The sequence below is a fragment of the Athene noctua genome, chromosome 2 (genome assembly GCF_965140245.1).
Source record: "Athene noctua chromosome 2, bAthNoc1.hap1.1, whole genome shotgun sequence".
Classification (NCBI taxonomy): domain Eukaryota; kingdom Metazoa; phylum Chordata; class Aves; order Strigiformes; family Strigidae; genus Athene; species Athene noctua.
In genome coordinates, this window is record NC_134038.1 from 57,053,987 (window position 1) to 57,077,970 (window position 23,984).

Below are 23,984 nucleotides of genomic sequence, written 5' to 3' on the forward strand. Positions count from 1 at the left end.
TGGGGTGAGAAATGCTAAAAGTTGGAAGCAAGTGTAACCCTGCATGTATGCATCCTCACTTCTCAGAGATGCTCTGCTCCAGCACCTCAGAAATACTAATGATTTAGTGATAGCATGTCCAGAGAAGAGCAGCAAATGTGGTGAAGGGTCTAGAGCACAAGTGCTATGAGGAGCAGCTGAGAGAACTGGGGTCGTTTAGCCTGGAGAAAAGGAGGCTCAGGGGAGTCCTGTCACTCTCTCTACAACTACCTGAGAGGAGGTTGTAGCGAGGTGGATATTGGTCTCTTGTCCCAAATAACAAATGATAGGACAAGAGTAAACAGCCTCAAGTTGTGCCAGGGAAGGTTTAGATTGGATATTAGGGAAAACTTCACCGAACAGGTTATCAGGCTGCCCAGGCTGCCCAGGGACGTGGTTGAGTTGCCATCACTGAAGGTATTTAGAAGATGTGTAGATGTGGTGCTTAGGGACTTGGCAGGGTTGGGTTAACAGTTGGACTTGATCTTAAAGGCCTTTTCCAACCTAAATGATTCTATGCAAATGGATGGGAGGAGTCATCTGATGTTCAGAGTAGCTGTAACTGAGCTCAGAGCTTCTCTTAGACCAGTGATTAAAAAAAAAAAGCTAATAGTGGGTTTGTAAGTCTACTTCTAGAGGTATATAGAAGTTGCATTTGTGGAACTAGAGGCATAGAAATGAAGTGACTAATCAAAAGTAAATGTTTTCAGCAACATAACCAGTGCCATATGCACAGGGGCCTCCTGAGCTCCTTGGCTGCTGCTCTGAGAGTGCAGCAGAGAAAGAGCAACGCACGACCCGAGTCTCTGGAGCTCTGTGCACGCAGTGTGGCTTGTTAGCTGAGCCACACAAACATTAATTCCCCTGTGGGCAGACATAATAATAGGGTTATGCAAAACCATTGTGTGTGTCTGTGTACGTTAATATTTACATCTGATTTGTGAACACAAGTCTTTCTGGGGTGCCTGTAAGCTAATATGCAAACTGGTGGTTAACGATAAATGGGTTACTATAGGACTTTATACTGTGTCTTATGTTTGTTGTTGCTTCAGTTGCCTCTAATCCATTTTCCCCCTTTAACTGCTCCTAATTCTTGAGTTACTTTAAAATTTTGAAGGCAACTGGATGCAGGAACACTTCATTCTTGCCAGATGGGAGCCATCTTGCCCAAAACTCACTCCTAAATGCACCCTGAGCCTCTGCAAGTATTAATTTGAGACCTCCAAAGAGAAATGGGAGGCTTAAGCAGGAGGATGCTGACACAAGGTAAATTTCTAACTTCCATCCAGAAGTGTTTGCTACTGCGTTTGTGAAGTAGGAAGATCTCAGCTGTCAATGCAGAAGCATTTTCAGATTTAAGAAACTTAAATTTAGATTTTCATAAATTATTTTTATAGGAAATCCTTCCCAGTCTCGTGCCTGATGGCCTCCAAGTCCTGTATTGCTCCCTTTCATGTAGTTTGATACATAGATAGTTTTAACATTGATAGTTCTGGTCGGAATCATGGAAGGTGAAGTGCTTGCTCTTATAACAGGATGAGCCTATAATAATCTAAGATTTAAAATTAAAGTGTCTGTCAAAATTTAGCAATATTTTCTAGCATATATAGTGTATTTGAGAGTTTAGTCTTCAAACAGTTTTAGTGAATGTGTGATACTCCTCATTAAAAATTTTGGTAATGCCATGGATAAAGTACTTGTGTGTATATATATCTCATTACAGTTACCAGTTTAAAAATATATACAGTTTTGGACAGATGGGAATATGTTGAAGCAATGCAAGGTTTACAATTTAGTAACAGTATTTTCCTTCTAGTATTAATTTAAAACAAAACATGCAGAAATGGTACAACTTAGACCATGCAATCATTTCCCCAGTATCTTACGGAGTGCAGAGGAGATTCCTTTAGTGCATACTGTATTGGTTCAAAAGGTTTTGCCCCTGATCGTAGGACGCTGGTCATGCTGGACGGGCTGCAGTGAAGGCTGCAGGGGCAAAGCTTCATTTTTGGCGCTTCTTAACTCCTGAAAGTGTAACTTCAGATTTCTTCTGAGTCTAGTTTCTGTGTTTTGTCACTACTGCTCCCATGGATGGTGTGCCCCTCTGGTAAGGAGAGCATCACGTGGAAAGAAACTAGTGTTAGTCTGACCCTCAGGGAAGAATTGTAAAATGTCTTTTAAAAAATCTGTATGTTTTATTTTCTGTATGCTAAAACCATGGGCTCAGTAGAGAAAACTGGCTTCGGGACCAATAGGTGTTTCCTGTTAATTTGCCCAGTTACACAGGCTCTGATGATCTTCTGTCTTTCATGAGAGGGGTGGTGTCACCCTCTTACCTTGTTGGTGCTCCTCATCGTCACTAGCCTGCCCTTTAGGTGGTCTTAAATTAATTGCTATAATGAGGCCAAGAGCAAGCATGCCTAGCCTCAGTTTAAGTTAAACGCTGCTGCTTACTGTTCTCCGTAAAGGGGACCGAACCTTGAAGCCTGCCTGGTTTTGGCTTCCCCGCTCCCCTAACCGTGCTACCGCTGTGTTTTTTGGGGAAAGCTGCCAGGAGAATGGCTGTTGAGCCGGTTGTAGCCGCCAGATGGCAATGTCCCCTCGGCGCTGCTGGCTCCGGCCCCGCCGCCGTCGCACGGTCCCGCCGGAGGGGCGCGGGTCGTAGCTCGTTTCTGCGGCAGAATACTTGGGGAGTTCTGTGCGTCTCTTGCTTATACTGCTGAAACTGTTAATTGTGTTTGCTGGATGATGCGGTTGTTTCCAGCAGTGCCTTATAGAGGGCACTTAGTGGTGCTCAGAGTGCATTTAGAAGGGGGTTTTGGAAAAGATGGCTCCCATGTGGCAAGAATGAAGAAGTGTTTCTGCACTCATCTGCATTCAAAATTAGCAATTAAAGTGACTTTAAAATTAGGAGCAGTTAAAGGAGGAAAATGGATTAGAGGACACTGAAGCAGCTACAAACATGGTACAATGTAAAGTCGTATAGTAACCCAGTCCACTGTTAACCACTGGCTTGTATATTAGCAGTTAAAGCTGATGTCTGTGTATTGTTCTGATATACTGTCATATATACAGACATATAAATATATGATTTTTTTTATATCTTTGGGGACCTTCAGGCTACTGTTTGATGCTAAAAGTGATCCAGCAGTTGGGCACTTAGACACAAGCATTATGAATTTCTTTTATCTAGCAAGCATCTGTCCTCTGGATGAAAGTACACAGTAGGTCTGATCCTGGGCTGCTTCTGTGGGTGGAATTGCAGCATTCAACAGAGTTAATCTAGGAGATTGAATGCCTGATGACTTCAAGTGTAAAGTTTTTTTCCCAACTTTTAAAATTTCCTTATTTGAAGACATCACTGTCCTGTGCTGCTTGCTCTCTTGCTTTTGAATAGGTTGTCTTAGAAATGACAGCAGATAAGGATTGATGTGGTTCCCCTGGGAAAAGGATGTTGGGAATCATGTCTGCCTGCTTTGAGGTGGCAATCACAAGCAGTTCCCATTAACTGGAAGTCATGTAGGAATTAACTGCTGTCCTCAGGGCTTGGTAGCACTGTAGAATCCATCTGATGGACTGGTCCCATGCCCTGGAGTGGCCTTGTGAAGAAGGAGGGGGTGGGGAGAAGCTGCCTGATAAATAATTGCTCGGGCCAACAGCACTGTTTTCTTAGCTATTGAGGGAATTCTCACAGCCATCTTTGGTTTTGCCCGATTCAGCAGTGGAGTGGAAATTTGTTTCTCCATTTTCTTATTACTTACTGATGGCAGCAAATAGAAATTTTAAAAATCAACAGTGATTGCACTAGAGGAGAGGACTAGAAAGAAAAAAATCTTGGCCAATACTTGTAGTAAAAAGGGAAAATTATGGAAAATTAATGAAACTATAAAATTTAGAATGAGTGGTGCTGGTTTTTATTACCTAGCCTTCCCTGTTGTGTCAGAAGTGAGTAAATTATGCCACGTAGAATCTATTTAGGCCTGAATTAATCCATAACTACTGCTTTGTGTGGAAGGGAGGACATTTCTTCACAGGTTGTTACTACAAGGTACTGCATACTGCTACTGCATTCAGGGTACCTTGTAATTTAGGGCATGCTTCCTGAAAACCAAGCTCATCTTTCAGGGATCTCCTGAGTCATTTCTGAAAACTCAGAAATGGGTCAGCTCCAAAGCTTGTGGTAGTGGAAGTCTCACTAACTGCATTTCACCTCTTCTTTCAGTGTACAGGTGAGGCAGAGTGAAACTGCACAGCACTGAGGAAAGATGCTTTTGTTATCCCGTGGCTTGCTTTCCCTTCTTGGTTCCTTTCAGGTTTTTCTTCCTTTTTAAGAAAAGTGTCCTTTCTAATCCCCCCTGCTTCGTTCTCCAGGCTGTAGCCCTTAAGACAAGTGAGCTGCAATAGCTGAGCAGTAATGCTGGTTTATTTGCTTACATCTCATTTATGAAAAATATTTGGTTTCTGTTGAGCCACACCCTTTGTCCTGACACAGCTGCTCTGACTGTACTCTTCTTGCAAGCCAACACCATCATTACTCACTGGACACTTCCAGCCCCCATTTTATTCAGAGAACCCAAAGATGTTCTGTGAAAGCCATCATCCCAGCTGTATCCATAAGAGCTGTTTCTAGTGGTGTGTTTTCTTGTGTATATAGCAAGAAATGAGCTTTGCTGTGCACAGATTACTCAACAGACGGATTTTTGATTATCGCTTTCCAAGACATCTATCATTTTTTTTATAGGTAGAAAGTCAACAGAACAGAAATCCACCGTGTATAGGAGGCAAAAAATCCTTACTTTTTCAGTTAGGCTTTTTTATTTCAATCAATAGTTCAACAAGTGCTTAAACTTCCCAGGCAGTTTAATCTGGAACATAGATGAGAAGAAAAATATCTTCTATAACTTTACAAAAATAAAAAGTTTTTTTTTTTTAAAAAATCCTGCACTTTAAGCAAGCACACTCCAACTCAAGCAAGACAGACGTTATATCTTAAAATACAGACTTCTCTTTGTAGAAATGACATTCTACCCTGGGGCAGCAGGCACAGTATGTAAACGGTATAGAAACAGGGCAAGAACACTTGTTTTGATTTTTCTGATCCCTTTTGGCCTATTTCTTAAGTAGAACCTGTTAAAACAATTTGCCCAAGAACTACTGCAGGTTACCATTTTTTCTGTCAAGTGGCTTCTTGAGTAGGATATTACTGAGGGAAAAAGCTTCCCCTGTCCTGGCCACACTGGTAGTTATTGAAGGTACCTACATTAATTGTTTCATTTTTCTAAAGCTCCTGCATTTTGGTATGGACAGATCACTCAGTTTGTAGGTCTTCCACTGCTAAACCACTTGAGCTTTAACTTCTTTAGCAGCCAGGGCTGCCAGCGCATGAGGTCAGGTTGGAGAAATAAAATGAATAGAATATATTGTATCACAAATGTATGCAGTGCTGTGCTGCAGTTAATTTAGTGTGTGGTGAAACCAAAAGATCAAGGAAGCTTAACTCCTAGTTTTATGCCTGTAATGGAGGAGAAGCCTTGCAGAGAACATGGACTGGCAAATAAACTATGCACTCTCAAGACTTAAATCTTTTCCAACTTGACTTGTATGGGCTAATAGAAAAATAAAGAAAAAAAAAATTAAGGCGCATGGAGGGAACCTGGTGCAGCATATGCTAAGAACCCAGATCAACTGGGTTGATCAGCGTTTCTGGTCAACACTATAAACTAACTAGAGGAGTCCTCAGTCAGATTTCTTGTAATGCATTATGAAGGCCTTTTTCAAATACTTCCTTTTTAACTATCTCTAGATGTCAGGGGGTAAAAAAAAAAAAAAAAAGCAGTTCTTGTCTAGTTTGTACATTGAGTCATGTTTACATTTAGTGTAACTTTGTGAGTCAGAACAGCTGAGCCATGAATGTGCTTTTTAGAGGTAAGAACTAGGCAGGTCCTTCTCTTGAAACTGTTGCCATACCCATCCTCAGGAATAAAAACTGATGTGAATTCACTCATGCCACTAGGGCTCAAACAGAAGTCAGAAACAAAGCTATTAACTTGGTTGGAGATATGCTGGTCTCAGTCTGCCGAATACAAAACTCAAGTCTAGCTAGAGAAAACCAAACTCCATCCTGGTTTCTAGTGTCTCTTTCAGAGGCATTGTGTCTCCTCCTTGACCCTTTAGCTAAAACTCTGCTCCTAATGCTTCCCTACCAGCAACTGATCCAGAACTGACTCTTCAAGTAAGCTTGACTGTGTGGAGCAGAAAACCATCAAGAAATGCTGACCAGAACAGCTGTTGTTCATAAGGCTTGATCATCATTGTGGGTTGGCTTTCAGCTCCTTCCAGCAGGCTGAAGGAGGATCTGATATCAAATGGATGGATGAACACTTTTGTCTGGTGATTACTGAGCCGTTCTAAGCTCTGTTCCTGACTCCTAATGAGTTTTTTGTGATTCTTCATCTGTCTGAGGGAAAAATGAGGAAGATGTGATCTGACCTGGCAGTGAGCCTATGATACTGTTTCTCCTGCTGTCTCAAAACCAGGTGAAGCAATTTTGTTGCAACTCTGAGAAAATTCACATCCAAGGCTAATACCAGCTTGGAAAAACTGTCAAGAAGGCATGGACTTTGAGGAGGTAGGGAGCCTGAACATAGGCATTTGCTGCTTGAATGGCTTTTTCCCTGCTGCTTTTGCTACCAAGGTCCCTGCTGTCACTGTATTTTCAAATCATGTTTTTGCTATAGCACACAGTATGGAGGCTCACTTATGTAAAGCTGAAAGACCTCCATCCAAGATACAGTTTTCCCTTGATGCTGGAAATAACACATTAAAGTTTTTTTTCTCACATAGTACTGGACTGGGCAGCTAGAAGCTGCTGATACTGATGAAGATATGCTATGACCTTACTCATTTGTTTTTTATTCAGGTTTCTGCTCCTCCTGTGAGCCAAAACACATGTATATATCAGTGAAAGCCACAGCCCAAATGTCACAAGGTTAAGCCGTGCCCTCAGCTTGCTTCCCACTAAAGCAGGGGAGCATGGTTCATCAATGTACCTCCTTGCTCGCCTTAAATATCTCCTCTGCTGCCTCCAGCGTCTGCTCTGCTTCACGCCAGTGCACACAAGTATATATTTGCCACGGGGAGAAACCTAAGGGCTTCCAGGGCACGCTCTTGTTGAATAATGCTCTCTGAGGGCTGTGCCTATTCACTTTCTCAGCAGTGTCTCCTCCAGCCAATGCTGATTTAAGCTTCATGAAACACGGTATTTTTTTGGGACAGTCCAGCAAGGATAAAAGGGAAAATGTGGCTGCATTTGCGCAACTCTTGCTTCTCCCTCTGATAAGACAGGGCTAGTCTCCCTCCATCAGATGGATGGGGGTCTGTTTCCAGCTGCTGTCTTTCTCTGCTAGGGGCCACGGTGTGCTTGCTGCTGAATCCCTCTGCTTGTTCCTACATGAGGTCACATCACTAAAAATACGCTGCTAAATAGGGCTGAGAACATGTTAGACCCTACTTGCTTCTTTACTTTGTCCACCTGTCTGACAAAAAATCCAAGGCACAAATCTTGCATGCCGAGTATGTAAGGCCTCAGGAATATGAAAACAGAAGTCATCCCTGCAGCCTTGTATCGGCAGCTTACCTGCATGGTGTGCATCTGACAGAAAACATGCTGCTTCTCTCTGGCTTTAAGGGGGCTTGGTTGTAAATACTCACTAGATACAAAGGGAGACCTCAAAGCAATTACATAGCTAAGGATGTGGAAGGAGAAAATATTAAACCACTAGTTATTTTTACAACTTAATTGTAAAAATAGCTTAAATTACTTGGGATAGTCTTTTAAAGTTAACACTATCTGAATGGAGGGTTGTTGATTTGCTGTTTCTTTTTGTGTTACGAGCTGTGAGATAATGACAAGATAAATCTTTGTGGGTTTCCTCCTTATATACATATCTACATCAGAGCTGTGAAGTCAGAGGGGGAAGTCGCTATCACAGTACTAGCATGACACCAAGCCCTTCCCTAGAGCTAAATTCTGATGAGAAACTGGATGTTGGGGAGAAGAGTACCACAATGGTTAGATGGCAGAAACAACTGAAGCAGGATCATAACGTTCACCCCAGTATTTAAAAAATAATAATAAAAGGAGACCCCCTCCCTCCCCCCAAAAGTCTGCAGTCCTAAAGTGCAATTACTTTTGTGCAGTCATGTCAGGCCAGGGATCAGACTGGATGAAGTTCAAAGCACAAACATCAAACGAGTGCTATTTGGGATTCGAGGAGGAGGGGGGCATAAGGAAAAGAACAACAGTTCTCAGGCATTCAAGTGCATCAAGAAAATAAATGTCCCTTTCTTTCAGAAGAAAAACAACCCCCAGTCGGGTGGAATCCTGGCTTTGTAGTCATGAAAAATAAGGGCTTTTTTCACTTCTAGCTGAGAATGTCCCAATATGACACAGTACAAATAAACAACACCAAAGCAAAAGCTGGGGTGCTGGGATGTTTTTCCGGTGCCCTGTTGCTATACAGCCTTATTTTATTCTCCTCTGGTGACTCTTCAGATCTGGGTACTGATGAAGCACACTGAATTAAAGGCATCTGGTAGGAAGTGGCTCTCTTCTCTGGTCGGTCAGGGCTGGACCCATCGCTTGGTCTCTGGCCATTGTACAGCAAGTATCTGCCCTGGGCATCCTGCTCCATTTTGAAGATTTCATACTCGGTGTGAGGTAGCCGGATGCCAAGCGCGATGCAGCCATTCGTATGGGTGACATCTTGCTGAACCCCAACTTGCCAGGACCCCTGTGCTCCACACTCATTCCCATTGAAAACATTGAGCAGAGAGGCTGTGGATATATCCATAGGAGTGACCTTCATGTGATTTACTGTGAGAGAGAAAGAGAGGAGCTATCAGCAGAGGGACAAAAACAAAGGCAAAGACAACATGCGGATTGGGGTGTACCTGTCAAATCAGAATTGTCATTGCTTGTTCATTTTTAAATCAATTTTTCATATTGTGGGTGTGGCCAGTGAATTTATTTGCATCATTTTGCATCTTTAATGTAATTGCTTCTTGCACAGAACACACACACAAACACAAACTCAGCTGAAGAAAACCTGACGGCCACATATCTCAGCCAGAGACTAGGCAGAGCTTTTCATAAATTCCAGACAATCCTTTACAGATAAAGTCTGTTTGGTTATATTAGGAGATAGGTAAAAGAGGAAACAGTAAAACTTTACTCACGTTTTATTACCATCTGTATTAATCTGTAAGTAGGGCTGTTTATAATACATTTTTCATCATTTTTAAATATCTGTTACCCTGTAAAGCTAACGAAATAATTAAGTCCAGTTGGAAAATTTGGAAAGCAGCACAGCTGTGCTACATTCCTGTACTACCTGTCCTTTTTTGCATGAATTATAAAGTATTGCTGAACTACAGAGAGATGCTTTTTCTCATATCTAAACAGTGGTTGCAGCTTGCAGTATCAAATGTAGAAGTGCTGCAGCTTCTGCAGTTCTAACCTGCCTGTATTTTAAAGGAGCTTAAGGCATGTAAAGTTTTATTTTTCTACCAAGTTTTAAAAGTTGGGACAATCCAAACTGAGCCTAGGGAAGCTGAACACAGATTTTTCATGGCATGTGTTTGATACTTTCTATGAAGAAAAGTGGATCTGAATGGATTGGTGCTGACCAAAACGGAAGCAAATGACCAGCCCTCATGCCTCCCAACACACCAAAATCCCAAATTCTCTTGCAGGTCATTCTATAGTAAGATTTGTTGGGACTTTTATTCTGAGGTTTTATACACAGGTATTCGACTCAATGACTCTACAGTTCACATTCTATGTCCTAGCTGGTGTGAAAGGTGAACCTAAAAGTTTTAGCAAAACCAAATTAGTGACCTTGATCTGTGAGGTAAGTTGGCATATCATAAACCAGAAATTCAAATGAAAACTGGATTGCACCCCAGGAGCTGAGCTGGGACATGGTGCATGCAGCTGTAAAAAGCTGGGATGGGCATGGGTATCTCCTGGCTCCTATGAAAGTCCCAGATTAGTAAATTATTTTTTATAGTTAGATGCTTTCCTAAATTGGAGCCATGCAAGAAGCATTATGCTTCTCACATGGTAACTGAAATAAGGAGGAGAAGAGCCCACAGAGTGCTTGGGGCTTCCAGAGGCTCCGCTGGGGCTGGCGCCACGGCGGGACATGTTTTGGAGATGTTTGTTTGTGTGAGTGGTTAAAGCCACTGAGCTCTTTCTAAGCAGGGTGCTACAGGGCTATTTGCACAGGAAAGCTTCTGAGCCACAGGAACCTGGGTGGCATCACCACTGAGTGCTGTTTCCCAAAGTACTCAAGAGGTTTTGGTTAGATACATCTAGTCTTCACTGTGGTGGGATTAATCAGAGCAGTCTTTAGGGACATCCTTACTTGCTCTAGGGCCACTTGGAAGCTGATGCAAAGACACATGCTACATCTGTCTTTGGCAAAAAATTATTCATATTACTTCAGACCTGAAATGCCTTCTGAAGGCGCTTTTTTTTCTATACCGAAGGAGCCTGAGGACATAGATCTAATCTTAGACACTTTGCTTTAGATGCTTGAAGTCTGGCCACTGTACACCAAGACTTAGTGATGTCAACTCTTATTTTCTTGTGCTGTACTTCAAGATCTCTGCCGCAAAAGAGTATTGCTTCAGTGGTGTGAAATGCCATGTAGCTGTATAGTTTGGCTGGGCACTCACACGAAGCCTGTGAACTTGCCCAAGAACGACTAACTCCTGCAAATGACAGAATGAAATCATCAGCAACCAAATTGTTAGGAGTGAACTCTGCTCTGATCCATAACTATGCAACCACCTCTGCCCCCAGTGTAGCAAGCCACTCTACCTTTGAAAACAAACTCCGTGCCACCCATCACTTTTGACGAGTGCACTCCCCGGCTGTAGCGTCCCTTGGCATAGATGGTGAAGGTAGGGTGCTTGCAGATAGGGTCAGAGTAGTGGTAGTAGTGACCTTCCCAGGTGTTATTGTTGTCATGGAAGATGAAGTGCCGAGTGAGGAAGAGGACCTCTGGTCGCACCTCGCAGCGCTGGCTCACCCACTCTCCGTGTAGCCCTATGGTCAGATCTGCCTTGGGGGGTAAGATGGGAGGATGGTGCTCGTCTGACCGGTAGATGATTCTGCAGGCGATGCACGTGCGGTCGTGGTTCTGAAATGAAGCAGAGAGAAACCGTCGTCAGGCATTATACAGAGCAGTGAATCAGGCCATCTGTTTCATGCTGAAGTGACAGGAACATGTTGTCATTTTAAGGAACATGTTGTCATTTTTTATCTTAGTGTGCTGCAGGTTCTCACCACTCAAAACACCTGAAAGATGCACCATTTGGTTTTGTATGTATAAGGCTGCACAGCAGGAGAGCAGTTAAGAGATTAATTCCCTCATCTGCATTTATCTGAAATTAACATTTTAGTTCAGCTTTTTATAGGATCTAGAAAAGGGTGACTTTATCCTTCAAATTATACAAGTAGCTGGCAGATGGTAATTTACTATGGTAGGGAATTAGGTGCTGACATCACTTGACACCTCCTGACATCAGAAAATAAAACTACAGAGACTTGTACATTGTTCCTAAGGCTGTTTCTGCCTCTGCAAGATTTGTCTTGTTGGCAAAAGAGTTTGGCCGAGCTATTCTCTTTTCAAACTGTATTTTGCACTTTTTCAATCACAAGAGAGACAGCAGCATTAGCGTTTGTCTCTGCTCTGCTAAACCTGGAGTAAATTATATGGACCAATAAAGGACTACAAAACTAATTTTTTAGCTCACTTCATTTATGGCAAATAGATCAAGAATAAATGCCATGCTGCAAGATAAAAGCAGTGCTTTCTGTTTTACTAGTTTTGGGTTGGTGATGTGCTGTTTCTTTACACCTTGGGACCTGATGGTAGAGGCTTTCTAGTCAGCTGGTGATGTGCAGAGGGGCAGCGCTCTGAGCTGTAAGCAGGCTTATACTCAGAGTGAAAGGCAAAAACCACACAGACAGCTTGTGCCGTCATCTTTCAAGGACACTACTCAATCCTTCCTGGAGAGAGGGGGATGCACTGGTGGGTTACTCACATCCACCTTGCTCAAACTGCAAGGTGTTTTCCCGAGGTGCAATTCAGAGTGCACTAAGTTAAGAGCTGAAGCTCCCCACGCAGCCATCAGGGAAGGAGATTTATACAAATACTTTTTCTTTGTGCCCTTTTCCAGCATTCCTTTCTGAGATCTTTCTGAGCTATCTCCATAATGTAAATGCTCGTATTCACTGCTCGTACTTTAAAGTCAATGTGAGCTGCTATGGAGTCAGCATTTCTCTACTCACTGCTTTCAGCCCATGGCACACTTTAGGGCTGACATTTACACAATCTCCATTACTGCCCCGATTTTCTCCAATAATATGACCATAGGTAGCTTCAGAGAATCAACATACAACTCCCATAATACAGACCTTTTACACATATTAAACAGGGTTTATATTTGTCCTCACCCCAGACGAGGTATAGACACCAAAAGTCAGTGAAATCAATGAAAAGTCTGCTGTTCTGCATCCCTGGGATGTAGAATAATGATCTATGTACAAAATAACTATAAATGATGTAGCTCAGTTTGATCTGAACCCATTCTGGCCAACAGTCCTGCTTTGAGGAGGAAGGATGTTGGACTCGGTGACCTCCAGAGGATCTTTCCACCCCAAAACACATGGTCTTCGGAACCACATGTCAGCATGCTATTAAAATGGATGCAGTTCTTTTCCACCATAGGGCTTGTTAACTAATTTAAAGATACATTTTCCATCTAAATTCTGCAAGCAGGTGCAAGGACCATTAGTATCTTAGTGAAAATACAAGGAACATTTAATTGAGTAATTTAACTGCAACTGGTGAAGGTAGCACAGATTTGTGCCATAGCTACTGACAGCATAGGCTGGTTCAAACCATCTGGTTCTCCTGAACATTGAAAGCACAGGTAACACATAAGGACAGTGAAACTGAGCCTTTTTCTGAGATTGCAAGTTTCAGTCTGGATTTTCTGATGGTCAAGAGCAGAACCAAGATCCGGTTATTTTTCTTACTGTGCTGTAGATTTCTTGTGTGACCTTCCTCATTTCGTAGAAACACAATTTACAGCTCTTCTCTTTGGATTGGTAGGAGGCTAAATAAAGACACTGAGCCATCAGAAAGCAAGTATAAATTTCAGGGGCCTGGATATGATTAAAAATAAAATAGTAGTAATAACTGTTATAAAAAATGTGTGTAGCTCTATTCCTGGAACAAACCTTCAAAACCTTCCTTTTGCCTGCAATAAAATCTCACCAGGTTTCATCTGCAAGCTTGTTTGGGACTTAAGAACCTAGTCTGTTGAACCTGTAGCTCTCTTCAAAGGACGTCAATCTTTTTCTCCAGAAAGCAGTCTGTTTTACTGGGCTGTTTGTAGCTCAGGATTGCTATGGGGCAGATGACTTATAAATGACTAGGAAATGAGTTGGTGCTGGGGAAAGGTGGGGACTGCCTTAGCACCTCTCAGGCAGCAGCAGAGCCACCCAGTTAACATTGAGCTCTAGCTGTGAAGAGGGATGACCTGTCTGAGCCAGGGCTGCTGGTGCTGCAAGAAAACTGTCAGATGAGGTGTGAGATGCCATTCACTGCTAAGCAAAGCACTGAGGAAACACTCATTTTTGAAGTGTAATAGATAGAACCTTTTCCTTCTTGGAGATCAACATCCAAAAGATCCCACTGCTGCCTTGCATGGACACCTGCAGTGATCCCGGCCAAAGGGTTGCTTTGTGGAAGATGCTGGTGTCTATCAAGCACTCCTTTCTCCAGTGTGGCTGTCCCGCCATGGGACAGACTGGCATCACTGCTTCCTAACACTTTAAGGGTGAATAAACTGCACTGATGACAGTAACTTTATTGCTATGATTGCCCCACTCACATAAAGTGAAGCAAGAAAGCAAGGAAAAGACAGTGTTGGTCAATAATAAGAGAAAATTTCTGCTACAGTTCCTTCTCTATTGAAGTGGAGTTGAAAGCTCTCATTGTCTCCCAGAGGAGACCTTGGCAGAGCAGTATGGTGGTTTGGTTTATATTCACATTTCCCTCTCAGGAGCCTGCCCTCCACAGCTACTTTGTGAGCCAAGGCAATTTAACCTGGGAACCAGTGGTTTCTGTTGCCCTTGTTCAAAATCTGAAGAAAACCAAAGGGAAACCCAAGCTGTTGTCTTCTTGGTCACCCTTGACTGTGGGATTCCTCTGTTGTTTCTCAGGTCTAGTGGATGGACAAGGAGAAGATCTGTAATCAATCCTCTTTGTGGCAACATTATTTTTTGACTTTTTCGACCAGGAAGGACTATCAAAGCATAAATGTTCTTTTTGCTTTTCTTCTAGCAGTGATTTAAGGTTTCATCTCTCCTCTACAACAATAAAAAATATGCGTATTATGAGTCAAGGCTCTGATGCTCGGCAGAGAATATTATCATAGTTTGATGTCTTTTTCATCATACTGGGAGTGTAGAAGGTGCAGACCAGTAACACTTGCAGCTACTTTAGTCCCTTGGCTGTGGCCAGCAGCAGAGTGGGCAGAAGAAGGTCCATGGAGCTCTGCGGTGGAAAAAAACTACAAGCAGCCCCATTCTCCTTGTCAGGGATGGCTTCACATCTTGAGGCATAAGGAGGAGTTACTTCTCCAAACTTACAAAACTTGTGCAGTATTACTACACTGGCTGCCATTATACTGAGTGGAGGTGACTCCTTGGGCAAACTCAAGGAAGGTCCAGGTTAACTCACCACCATACTTCACTTTGATTTCTATGAATTGTCTCTAGCTCATCTGGCTCTTTGACCTCTGTGGTCCTGAACTGCTGTAACTCTGTGCAGCCCTTCTAATTCTGAAGGCATTGCACCAGCTCTGAAGGTCTGGCTAGTTGCACTGCAATGCCACACAGAAATGTCCATCTTGCCTGCCTTTTTGTTACTGAAGGTGTGCCTGGATGAAGGGGCTGAGGTGAATGGGCACTTCTTGAAGCAAAGTGGGAGTGGGACAGGGAGAGGTTGGGGTGGTCAGGAGGGAAGAAGTATTCCTTTCACAGGAGTGAGATGACAGGCTGGCTCAGGCACCTCATATGGCTGTAGCCTGAATCCATCACTTCCCTGAGACCAGCGCTTGAATCTAAGCCCACATAAACATTTTTTTTTTTTTCTGTGATACTATCTTTCAGAGAGTTATGAACTTCTTAATGGAAGAATATGCCGCATGTAAACTCCCTCAGTACAATTTTCATCCAAGTAATGGACGAGGGAAAGATCTAGTTTTGTTATGAGGCAATTTGACTTAATTATGGAGTAATTTATGTAAAACAATTGACTGTATTTTTCACTGTTGCTTTTTTAGGTCAGCTGCTTTTGGCTCTTAATTACACTAGCTGAGGCTTTGCATATCACTCCCTTTCCATGTGTCTCAGGGAAAGATTATTTTCTAAAAACAGACGTTCAAAGAAAATAGGGAACAGAGGCAAAGGACATTTGAGTCCAAACACAATTATGTACTCTAATAAAAAGCTCATTTGGACATGACATAAACCAAAAGGCAACAAAATGAGCAGTGGACAGGATGAACACCTGTTCTATGTTTTGATTATCTTAGATGCACAATGCAATATTTTTAATAGTGGTGTCTTGCTAGAAGGACTGACCCTTGAAATGGCTGCAGTGACTGGAAGATCTCTTCCCATGAAGGATGCCTCCTTGCAGCTCTGCAATGCCAAATCCATGGTGCCCCAATTCCTTGCTCTCACAGGTGTTTCTTTAAAGCCAATTTCTGAATTAATCCATGAGGCTCTCTGGCTGGAAACTCAATCCTTGTAGCTGGGGAGAAAACTGTGATCTGAAAATTTCCACCAACATTTTTCCTTATCCCTCCCTCCCACTGCCTCAGCTGAAGTGGTAACTGGGCCAGAAAGCTCTGGAAGCCAAGCAGAGAGGTTTCTAATAGAAAAAAATCAGACAAGGACGAGGTTTCTTGATCTTTTTCCCAATTGCTGTGGATAGTCAGAAACATAAACCCTCTTAGCATAGTTCAATTTTCTCTTAAATTCTATGGGATTCTATGGCTGCCTAGGACTAATTTGCCTCTAATCAATTCATAGTGGTTTTTTATGGCCCAGGCCAAAAAACTATCACATAACTGGGATGCTCTCTGAGCAATGGTGAAATGAGCTTCGAATAACACCTAGAAAGATCTTTTTGGAAGGTGTTCTAGTTTTCTTTGAACACCTTTGTACTTCTATGCTGTTGTTACAGAATAAGACAACTAGGGACCAAACCCTTTCCAAAACGTGCAGAAAATCTACCCTTTCCTATGGTTCAAGCAGAAGCTGAAATCAGTGCTTAATATCATGGAGAGGATATACTGCAAGTTGTATTTAGGAACAAAACAAACAAGCACTAATAGCGAAGAGGAGTCTGAAAATACTGTTATTTATTCTTTCTATCTTGCCAATGTGTCTGTATTTCAGCCTAAAAATTTTAAACCACTATTTGTCTGAAACAGCTGAAATTGTAACTCAACCTTTCTTCTGCAGAATTACAATAGACGACTATTCTGATATTTGGCTATTTACATAATGGAAAAATAACTAATCTCAATTTAATATTGAGATTAATTTAATTTTGAGATTAATTAATGTCAAATATAATTTACTGGTTTTTAAGGGAAGATTCATTGCTTAGACTACTTAGAGTCTGAAAGATGCAGTGCATTCTTAGCAGAACAGACTGAAAAATTAATACGATATTTTTTATTAGATCCTTATTTTAAAAAGGACATGGGAAAATATCTCATTGAGTATCACAATCTGGAGGAAGAGAGACACAAAGCAAAATTTTGTTTTCTGATATTCAGTTTTTCTCTGAAAAGTAAATGTTTCACTTCAAAAAATGAGACAAGGATTTTTAGGGGATTTTTTTGTATTTTTAATGGAGAACTTTGACCATTTTCTGACAGACTCTCTCTATCATCTTTTATAGATGAAAATAGTTGGTATTTTACCAGACCAGACACATTAAGAAGACAAAAGCATAGAAGGTAGCAATGTGTAGTAAGGTCCTAAACCATCAAAAAATACGGCAGCTCCTGTTATGGGAGGCTTGGTGTTGGGGCAGACTTGGGACTGCTGCTGTTCAGAGCTGACCCGGGCTAAGGAAAAGCAGTGAACAATTCTGAGAAGCAGTGAAGCTGATTAATTTTCTCAGTAGAGGTTTGTTTTATACCTGCAAGGTTTTTAAACTTGCATGTAATTACACAGTAGTTTCCCAAAGTTACTTGGAAAATCATCTCTCCTTCTCTTTTTCTCTGGAGTCACTGCACAATGAACATATCCTCATATCATAACCTGTTTAAGATATTCAAGTATCAGCTCTGCCTCAGCAAGATGGAAAAGCACAGGCTCTTCACAACTATCTGGGCCACCTTTGAACTCCTCTTTGCTCTCCTCTTCCCCTCCAGCAATGCCAGTGCCAAGCCAAAACCCAACCCGAAACCCTTGGCAGGGCAGTGGCTTCTTTCTGTAACACCTCCCTTGGGGCTCAGGCCTTTCAACTTTCAACTTTTATTCAAACCCAGAGATTCTATGTGGCTACTCTAAGTACACCCTTCCCTCCCTGGCCTCCACACCATTGCCAGTTGGGCCTGGTTTCTCCTCAAGGGCTGCTGCCACCACACCTGCCCCCACTCATTTACAGTAATACCATGCTGAAATCACTTATTTCAAATTTATGTAGCAATATCCTGCCTTATCAAGTCATGTGCTGACATTAATTATATTTCTACAACACTCTACTACTGCTGTCTTAGCCTCCACGTCTGTGCTGGTGGCTTGTTCAGAAGAGCCAGGTTCTCAGCTGACATAAAACCACCTTTGGCCAGCCCTCATTTGCACTGGTTAATGGTGTGTGGCAAGAAGCAGGTCTCATTCATGGCTGGAAAAGGAGGACAGGTTTCATATATACAGTAGTGCAAGAAGCAAAAGCCCCAGCACCCACCCTGGCTCCCTTCTCCACCCTCCCACCACTGGAGAAGATGCTCCTGACCAAGCTGTGGAGCCCACACAAGGCAACCCAGGCTCTGGTTGTTCACAAGGTTGCTCTTGCATCGGGGGCGGCTGGATCCTGTGGCCAGCTTGTCTGACATTGGCTATGCAATGTCACCAGATGGGCCACGCAGCAGTGGCTGGGTCTGGCATGTGGCACCCAGCCTATCATCATTGCAGGAAAATGTGTGCTGAGGGACCAGGCATCATGTTTCCTCAAGTGTGGGCTCAGGCCTGAACTCTGTGTGCAGTATAGACCCAACTGCTGGCCTGGGATCTTGTAGGGTCCAACAGTCACAAAAACTGGGGTAGGAAACCCATGCCACGTGAATGCATGTATTACCATGAGGGAAAGCACTGACGAAGAGGGTAAGAAAAGCCATGCTTAGCAATCATCTCCCACACCCACTTGAATACCATGTGTCACGGGCAGGGCCAGATGGGACTGGAACAAGGCATGTCTGGTCAGAATGCTTTAAACCTCACCACCCAAGAAAACCAGGTGCCAGGTTTTAGTGTTAGTAACAGAGTGCTCCCAGGATGAGTACAAATGGAAACCCTTGGGAGAATGTCAATTCAAGGAAATACTTCCAACTCAACAACAAAAAAGTTGGATGGCTTTGCCTCACATTGCCAAGAAGCCGTGTCCGCAGAAAGGACACTTTTATGAATTGCTCAACATAGTATCAAGCTTCACTCCTCCACCGCTCTAGATAACTGCAGAACAAGACAACACTTTAACAAATGACTGCAATCTCTCTCCACCACAAAAGTGATAATTTGCAGGCTTTCCATGACCTCATACGAAGCTGAGTTGGCTAATGTGCATTAGGCTGGCTCTGGGGAGTTGACAAGCACAGTTGACACAGTTATAATTCAGCCTGCCAAACAGAATGAAGAATAACTAAGATTTAAAACTTTAATTAAAAACCTTGAAGCAAGTGAAATGCTGGAGAGAGTGGTAACTCCTTTGCAGGGTTGTCAGTTTGGGATTTCTTTTGGTGGGGAACAGAGGAGCTGCAAACAGGAAGGAGGGTGGAGGTATGTACAGATTTATCTGCAAATGTGTACCATATATTTTAAGATATTGAGGAACAGTTTTTATTAACTGCTCCCATGAAGGGAAAGATAGTGAAGGAATTTAGAGGCACTATCATTACACAACTGTCTGATCTACAATGCTGATTCGATTGCACAACCCTGCATAAAACTGAAATAAACACAACCAACATAAAATGCAAAAGTCTTCTGGTTGTTCTTTTCTGATATAAACTACTTTAGCCTGGACAAAATACAAGAACAGAGAAAACCAGGCTTTTTCTCAGGTGAATATGCCTGCATGTCATTTATCCCATTAAAATGATAAAATTTATGGTGACATGAATATTTTGGGAAGTATCAACAAAAAAAATCCTGGTAAAACTGAAGGGACAGCTTGAATGTCTGTCTTGAGGAACAGAGTATTGCAAAATAAAGCTGCCTTATGAGTTTATTACACCTTTAAAAAGCAACCTATATAGCCTTCTGAACCATGCAGCAATATTACCAGCCAGTCCTCCCTCCCCTCTTACAAAAGATGAAGCAATTGTGGTCAGGTGCCAACAATGAGGAAGGTGTCAGTAGTTTAGATACATATGTTGAGTTGATCCAAAGGCACGTGTTTTATTTTGCTAGGCTAAATAGTTAATTTTGACCCCTGGTACTGTATTTGTGTTGGGGCAGGCTTTTACTGCAGTTGCAGAACAGTGTTAGTTAAATCAACAAAAACAAAGAGGGCTTTAAAAGCAACACTTAACTTTTGAAGGTTCACACACAGTGAAAAGCAACCTTTTGCTTCAGCCCTTGCCTAGCACTAATGCTGGCATCGGCAGTAAGTGCAGAGTGGCACCTTCAGAGGAGCACTCTTCTGCAAGGCCACAGCCCACAGCGCTGCCAAGTGCAGCCATGACCAGCCGCACCTAGAAGGTGTTCGCTTCTCCTGTCTGCAGGGCATCACACTGTTATTGTTCATAAACCTGGAACTAACCTATTTGAACATTCTTCTGAATATTCCTTCTTCGCTTCCCCTCATGATTTCCCTAACCAAGAGTCTTTTGCAAGTAATAATGAACAAAAGAAACCCTTCAAGTGTTGGCTTAATCTAGAAGTCCAGTGGCACTACTCTGGCAAACAAAGGAGTTTTGTCCTCCAAAATTACACTTTTGGGTTGAGATAATGTTTTGCATATTTCTCTGAGGCGCTTCACATGTTTAACATCTATTTATTAACTCATGCTTACATTTCCCTTGGGAGCTCCACAAGTACATAGCATTCCCCTATAGATGAAGTTACTCAGTTTCAAAGAGATGAAATTTTGAAAAGCACAAAAAACTTTGCTCTTTCACGCCTGGCTAAAGGAAGGCCCAAGCACCAGTCTTCATACGTTGAATCTGTATTAGCTGCAAATGCCAGGTGCTGCTGAATAAACTTGTAATAGAGAATTGATCCTTTGGAATTGAATTCTCAAGGGAAAATGTCTTACTGAAAGTGTGTGGCTGGCAAATGTTTGAGCATGGCAAAGGCAGAAGGAAGGTTATCCTACCATCTTTTAGACTTCTTGTGATGTTCCAGACCATTCCAGCCTTATTCCTAAATAATGATGCAACTAGAATGACTGGTCATCACAGCCCCACTCTGATCTTTCCCGTTACTCTGTCAGACAACAAAATAGCACAAGGAGTTCTTTGTTTACAGAGCACTATTGCTGAGGCAATTACATGTGAAGTAAGTGTCCCAGTATTGCTGTTGTACACATTTCCTGTAGTTTTAGAGCAGCTATCTCTGAAAACATCTTCTGTCCTTCTGCATAGTGAATGAATACTTCATTCAAGCCTTCCTTCATGCTACAAGTCCTTGTACGTATTTTTAAATAAGTTGTGATTTTATGACCAATTAGCCAGGCTCCTTGGTGTTGTTCTAATCTGAAATATTTTGTATAATACATGAGATAATGGCCAGGCACTTCCCCCGTCCTGCCCTTTCCACCTGTGTGCTGGCTGTGTCATGCTGGCTGAAGAAGCTGTATGTGCAATAGCTTGAATCCCTTGATAAACTTGCAACATCAAGAGACATCAAAGATGTTCAGACCCATTCATCAGCAAGTCCTAATTGTCATCTTGTGCAAAGCTAGAGGACAGCCAAGATAAATCTATACAGTGACCTATTCATCAGCTGCACTCAGGAACTTCCACGTATTTTACAGAAGGACTTTGTTTAAGGTATGCTCTTATCTAAGAGAATTTGTAAAGCCTTAAGAGATGACATATATATTCTTAAAAGCTCCCTGATTTTATATGAACACTTGAGATATGGTAATCTGTGAATTTATTCAGATTTGTAGCTCAGCATAAAGCTGTCTGGTTTTTGGACAGCCCTTTTGATTTACCATCCTGTGGTGAAATCACTGCAGGAATTTGGAGAAGGTCCAATTCTATTTGTTTAAAGTCCTGATCATGTGGCTTTGGCATTCCTAACTTATCCAGCAATCATTTGCTTTTAATTACCATTCATTTCAACCACATAAGTAATGAATGTGGCTACCACATCCAACTTACAGGCTGTGTAAACTCCAGAGCTGGGTGGAACTTTCTTCTATATAGAGGCTGAACTATAAATTTAACTCAAAAAGTGAATCCTCTTAACTTATTTTAGGTAGGCCTTTATAAGTTTAAAATAAAAATAAATAAAAAGGAAATGAAAAAAGCCTTAAATGAAAGATTCCACACAATACACCTGATTCACTTCAGAAGTAATTTCCTGGCCTCCCTAACCTCTTGGTATGACTGTAGAAACCTTAAAAAAACAAGTTGATTTAACGTTTCTATTTATTCATGGTGTCCAGTTTCCAGAGGAGTCTGTGACTTGTAGTTTTAAACTCAATTTAGCATTTAAACTCATTTTCAGCTGGGTCCCAGTGGAGCAACAATTAGAAAAGGAAAAGAGTTCAAAGGAGAAGGGTTATAACCTTTCAACGGTATGTTTGCCTGGACTTTAAAAAAAAAAAAAAAAAAGCATCTCTGTTACTATTCTTCCTACATTTGGCAAACACCAGATCAGACAGCCGGGTTGAGAACCTGTTGCTATAGAGAACTTCACAGTTAGGTACAAACCAACACCCAGGAGTCTTTCATGGAAGCTGAGGCAAAGGTTCATTTTTAAGGGGTATTGTTATTTGTATCGTTCTGAAAGCCTGGTATCAGCAGGCCTGACTTCTCTTGAGAAAAATGAAATCTCACATCAAACCTGAGCAAGAGGAACCTACCAAAAAACACAAGGAGAAGCTGCACTGTTGCACACTTAAAACTTGTATTAAACCTACACATCTTTTGCCATTGAAGGCTCCAGCTGACACACGTGTCCCAGCAATCCCGACACCATTTGTATACATTGTGGGTGCCAAGCAGACCATACAGGCAACACTTGGAGGAGGAACAGAGGTAGTGTATCTTGTCAGAATTCATAACTGGCCAAACTGGGAGTTGAGCAGTGGCCTGCAATTCAGGACCTGGGGCCCCCATTTATTAAACTACATCGGTTTCATCACAGATAACTAGAATCTGTATGTATTTACTCAAAGTTAACCTATGCTTTCTATAGTAACAGCACTTTCTGTAGCTGATAGTACTGTTATGAATGGGCTTCCAGTGTCATAAATTCAGGCTCAAGATTCAGCCTCTGCCAAGACTTGGCTACCAAAAATCATTTTGGAACCACTGTACTTCATGAATACCAATGGAGAACTAGTTGGCTTGTTTGCTTTTCCTCTCCCCCAGTTCTTTCACATATATGATGTGGAAGCCTCCCCTGGCATCCACACTGCACACTCTCCCTGGTTGGAGCGCAGGGTACTCCTGGGCAGGACATGTGGGACTGCAGGATAACAGCTGCGCAGGGTGACTCAGGCAGGCATGGTGAGGCTGCTCTTATCTTCCACGTAGAGATGTCACCCACTCAGGTCAGAGTGGATCAGATCATGCCTTAAATAATGGGCTTTGTGTACGTCAGTGAGAGTTTCAGTGCTCTCACAGTTTATTTAGCTAACCTAGCTCAAGAAACAGACCTCTTATGTAACATTTAATCCCTTAAGTTTGAGCATTATATTTTAGAGGGGAAAAGTGATGCTATAAGAGCAGAAGAGACAGGCAAGAAAATCATCATCAGTAAAATTACAGCAGACCTGGACAAAAATCTTATTTTTATAAAGCTGGTTGATAGTACATCTGATTATTCTGACTGTAATGAAATTACTGAAAGGTGGAAGCATAAGTATTCACTATGTTATCTATCAGCCCATAATAAGATAACTAGATTTGATGAAAAAAACCCCAAACAGCTAAGGTGAATTAAATCAAGATTTTGCCTCTGTTTCATGTGGTCAGAAAAATATCTGCAATATTTTATAGAACAGATACAACATATAGCTGTTGTCAGATAACTTGTACCTACAAATACCTGCAAGGAAGTGATATAGGAAAGAACCCTCACTCCCAAATAAGCAAACAGATAGTTGATGTGCTTGTTTGAATTAATCAAAGAAAAGTAAAATTTTGATGAGGAACATGCTGGGGTTCATCTCCCGCTGCTGAAATTCTCCATTTTGGGAAGATATGTTTTTTAAAAAAAGGAAAATTTATCCTTGGTCCCTTGAAGAGAGCATAAGAATGACAGAAATGATAGCAGTTTTCATACAGGGACACAGTTGACTGGATTAAAATTATCCCCAGGCCAGGCTATTAAAACGATTAAAGGCAGATCACATAAGGTCCTGAACTATTGAAATTTGATGTTCACAGGAGACAGATGCAAC

At 42.0% G+C, this 23,984-nt stretch overlaps 1 protein-coding gene across 1 annotated transcript in view; it reads right to left on the minus strand.

Annotated features, from left to right (window-relative positions):
* Positions 1-4,859: 4,859 nt before the first annotated feature.
* Positions 4,860-23,984, minus strand: part of APCDD1 (APC down-regulated 1) — a 31,681-nt gene continuing 12,556 nt past the window's right edge. The window contains exons 4-5 of the mRNA XM_074899230.1: positions 10,904-11,225; positions 4,860-8,893 (exon numbers count right to left, since the gene is read on the minus strand). Coding sequence (XP_074755331.1) covers positions 8,442-8,893; positions 10,904-11,225 — 774 coding nt within the window. The 3' untranslated portion in view covers positions 4,860-8,441. The remainder of the gene's footprint in view (positions 8,894-10,903; positions 11,226-23,984) is intronic.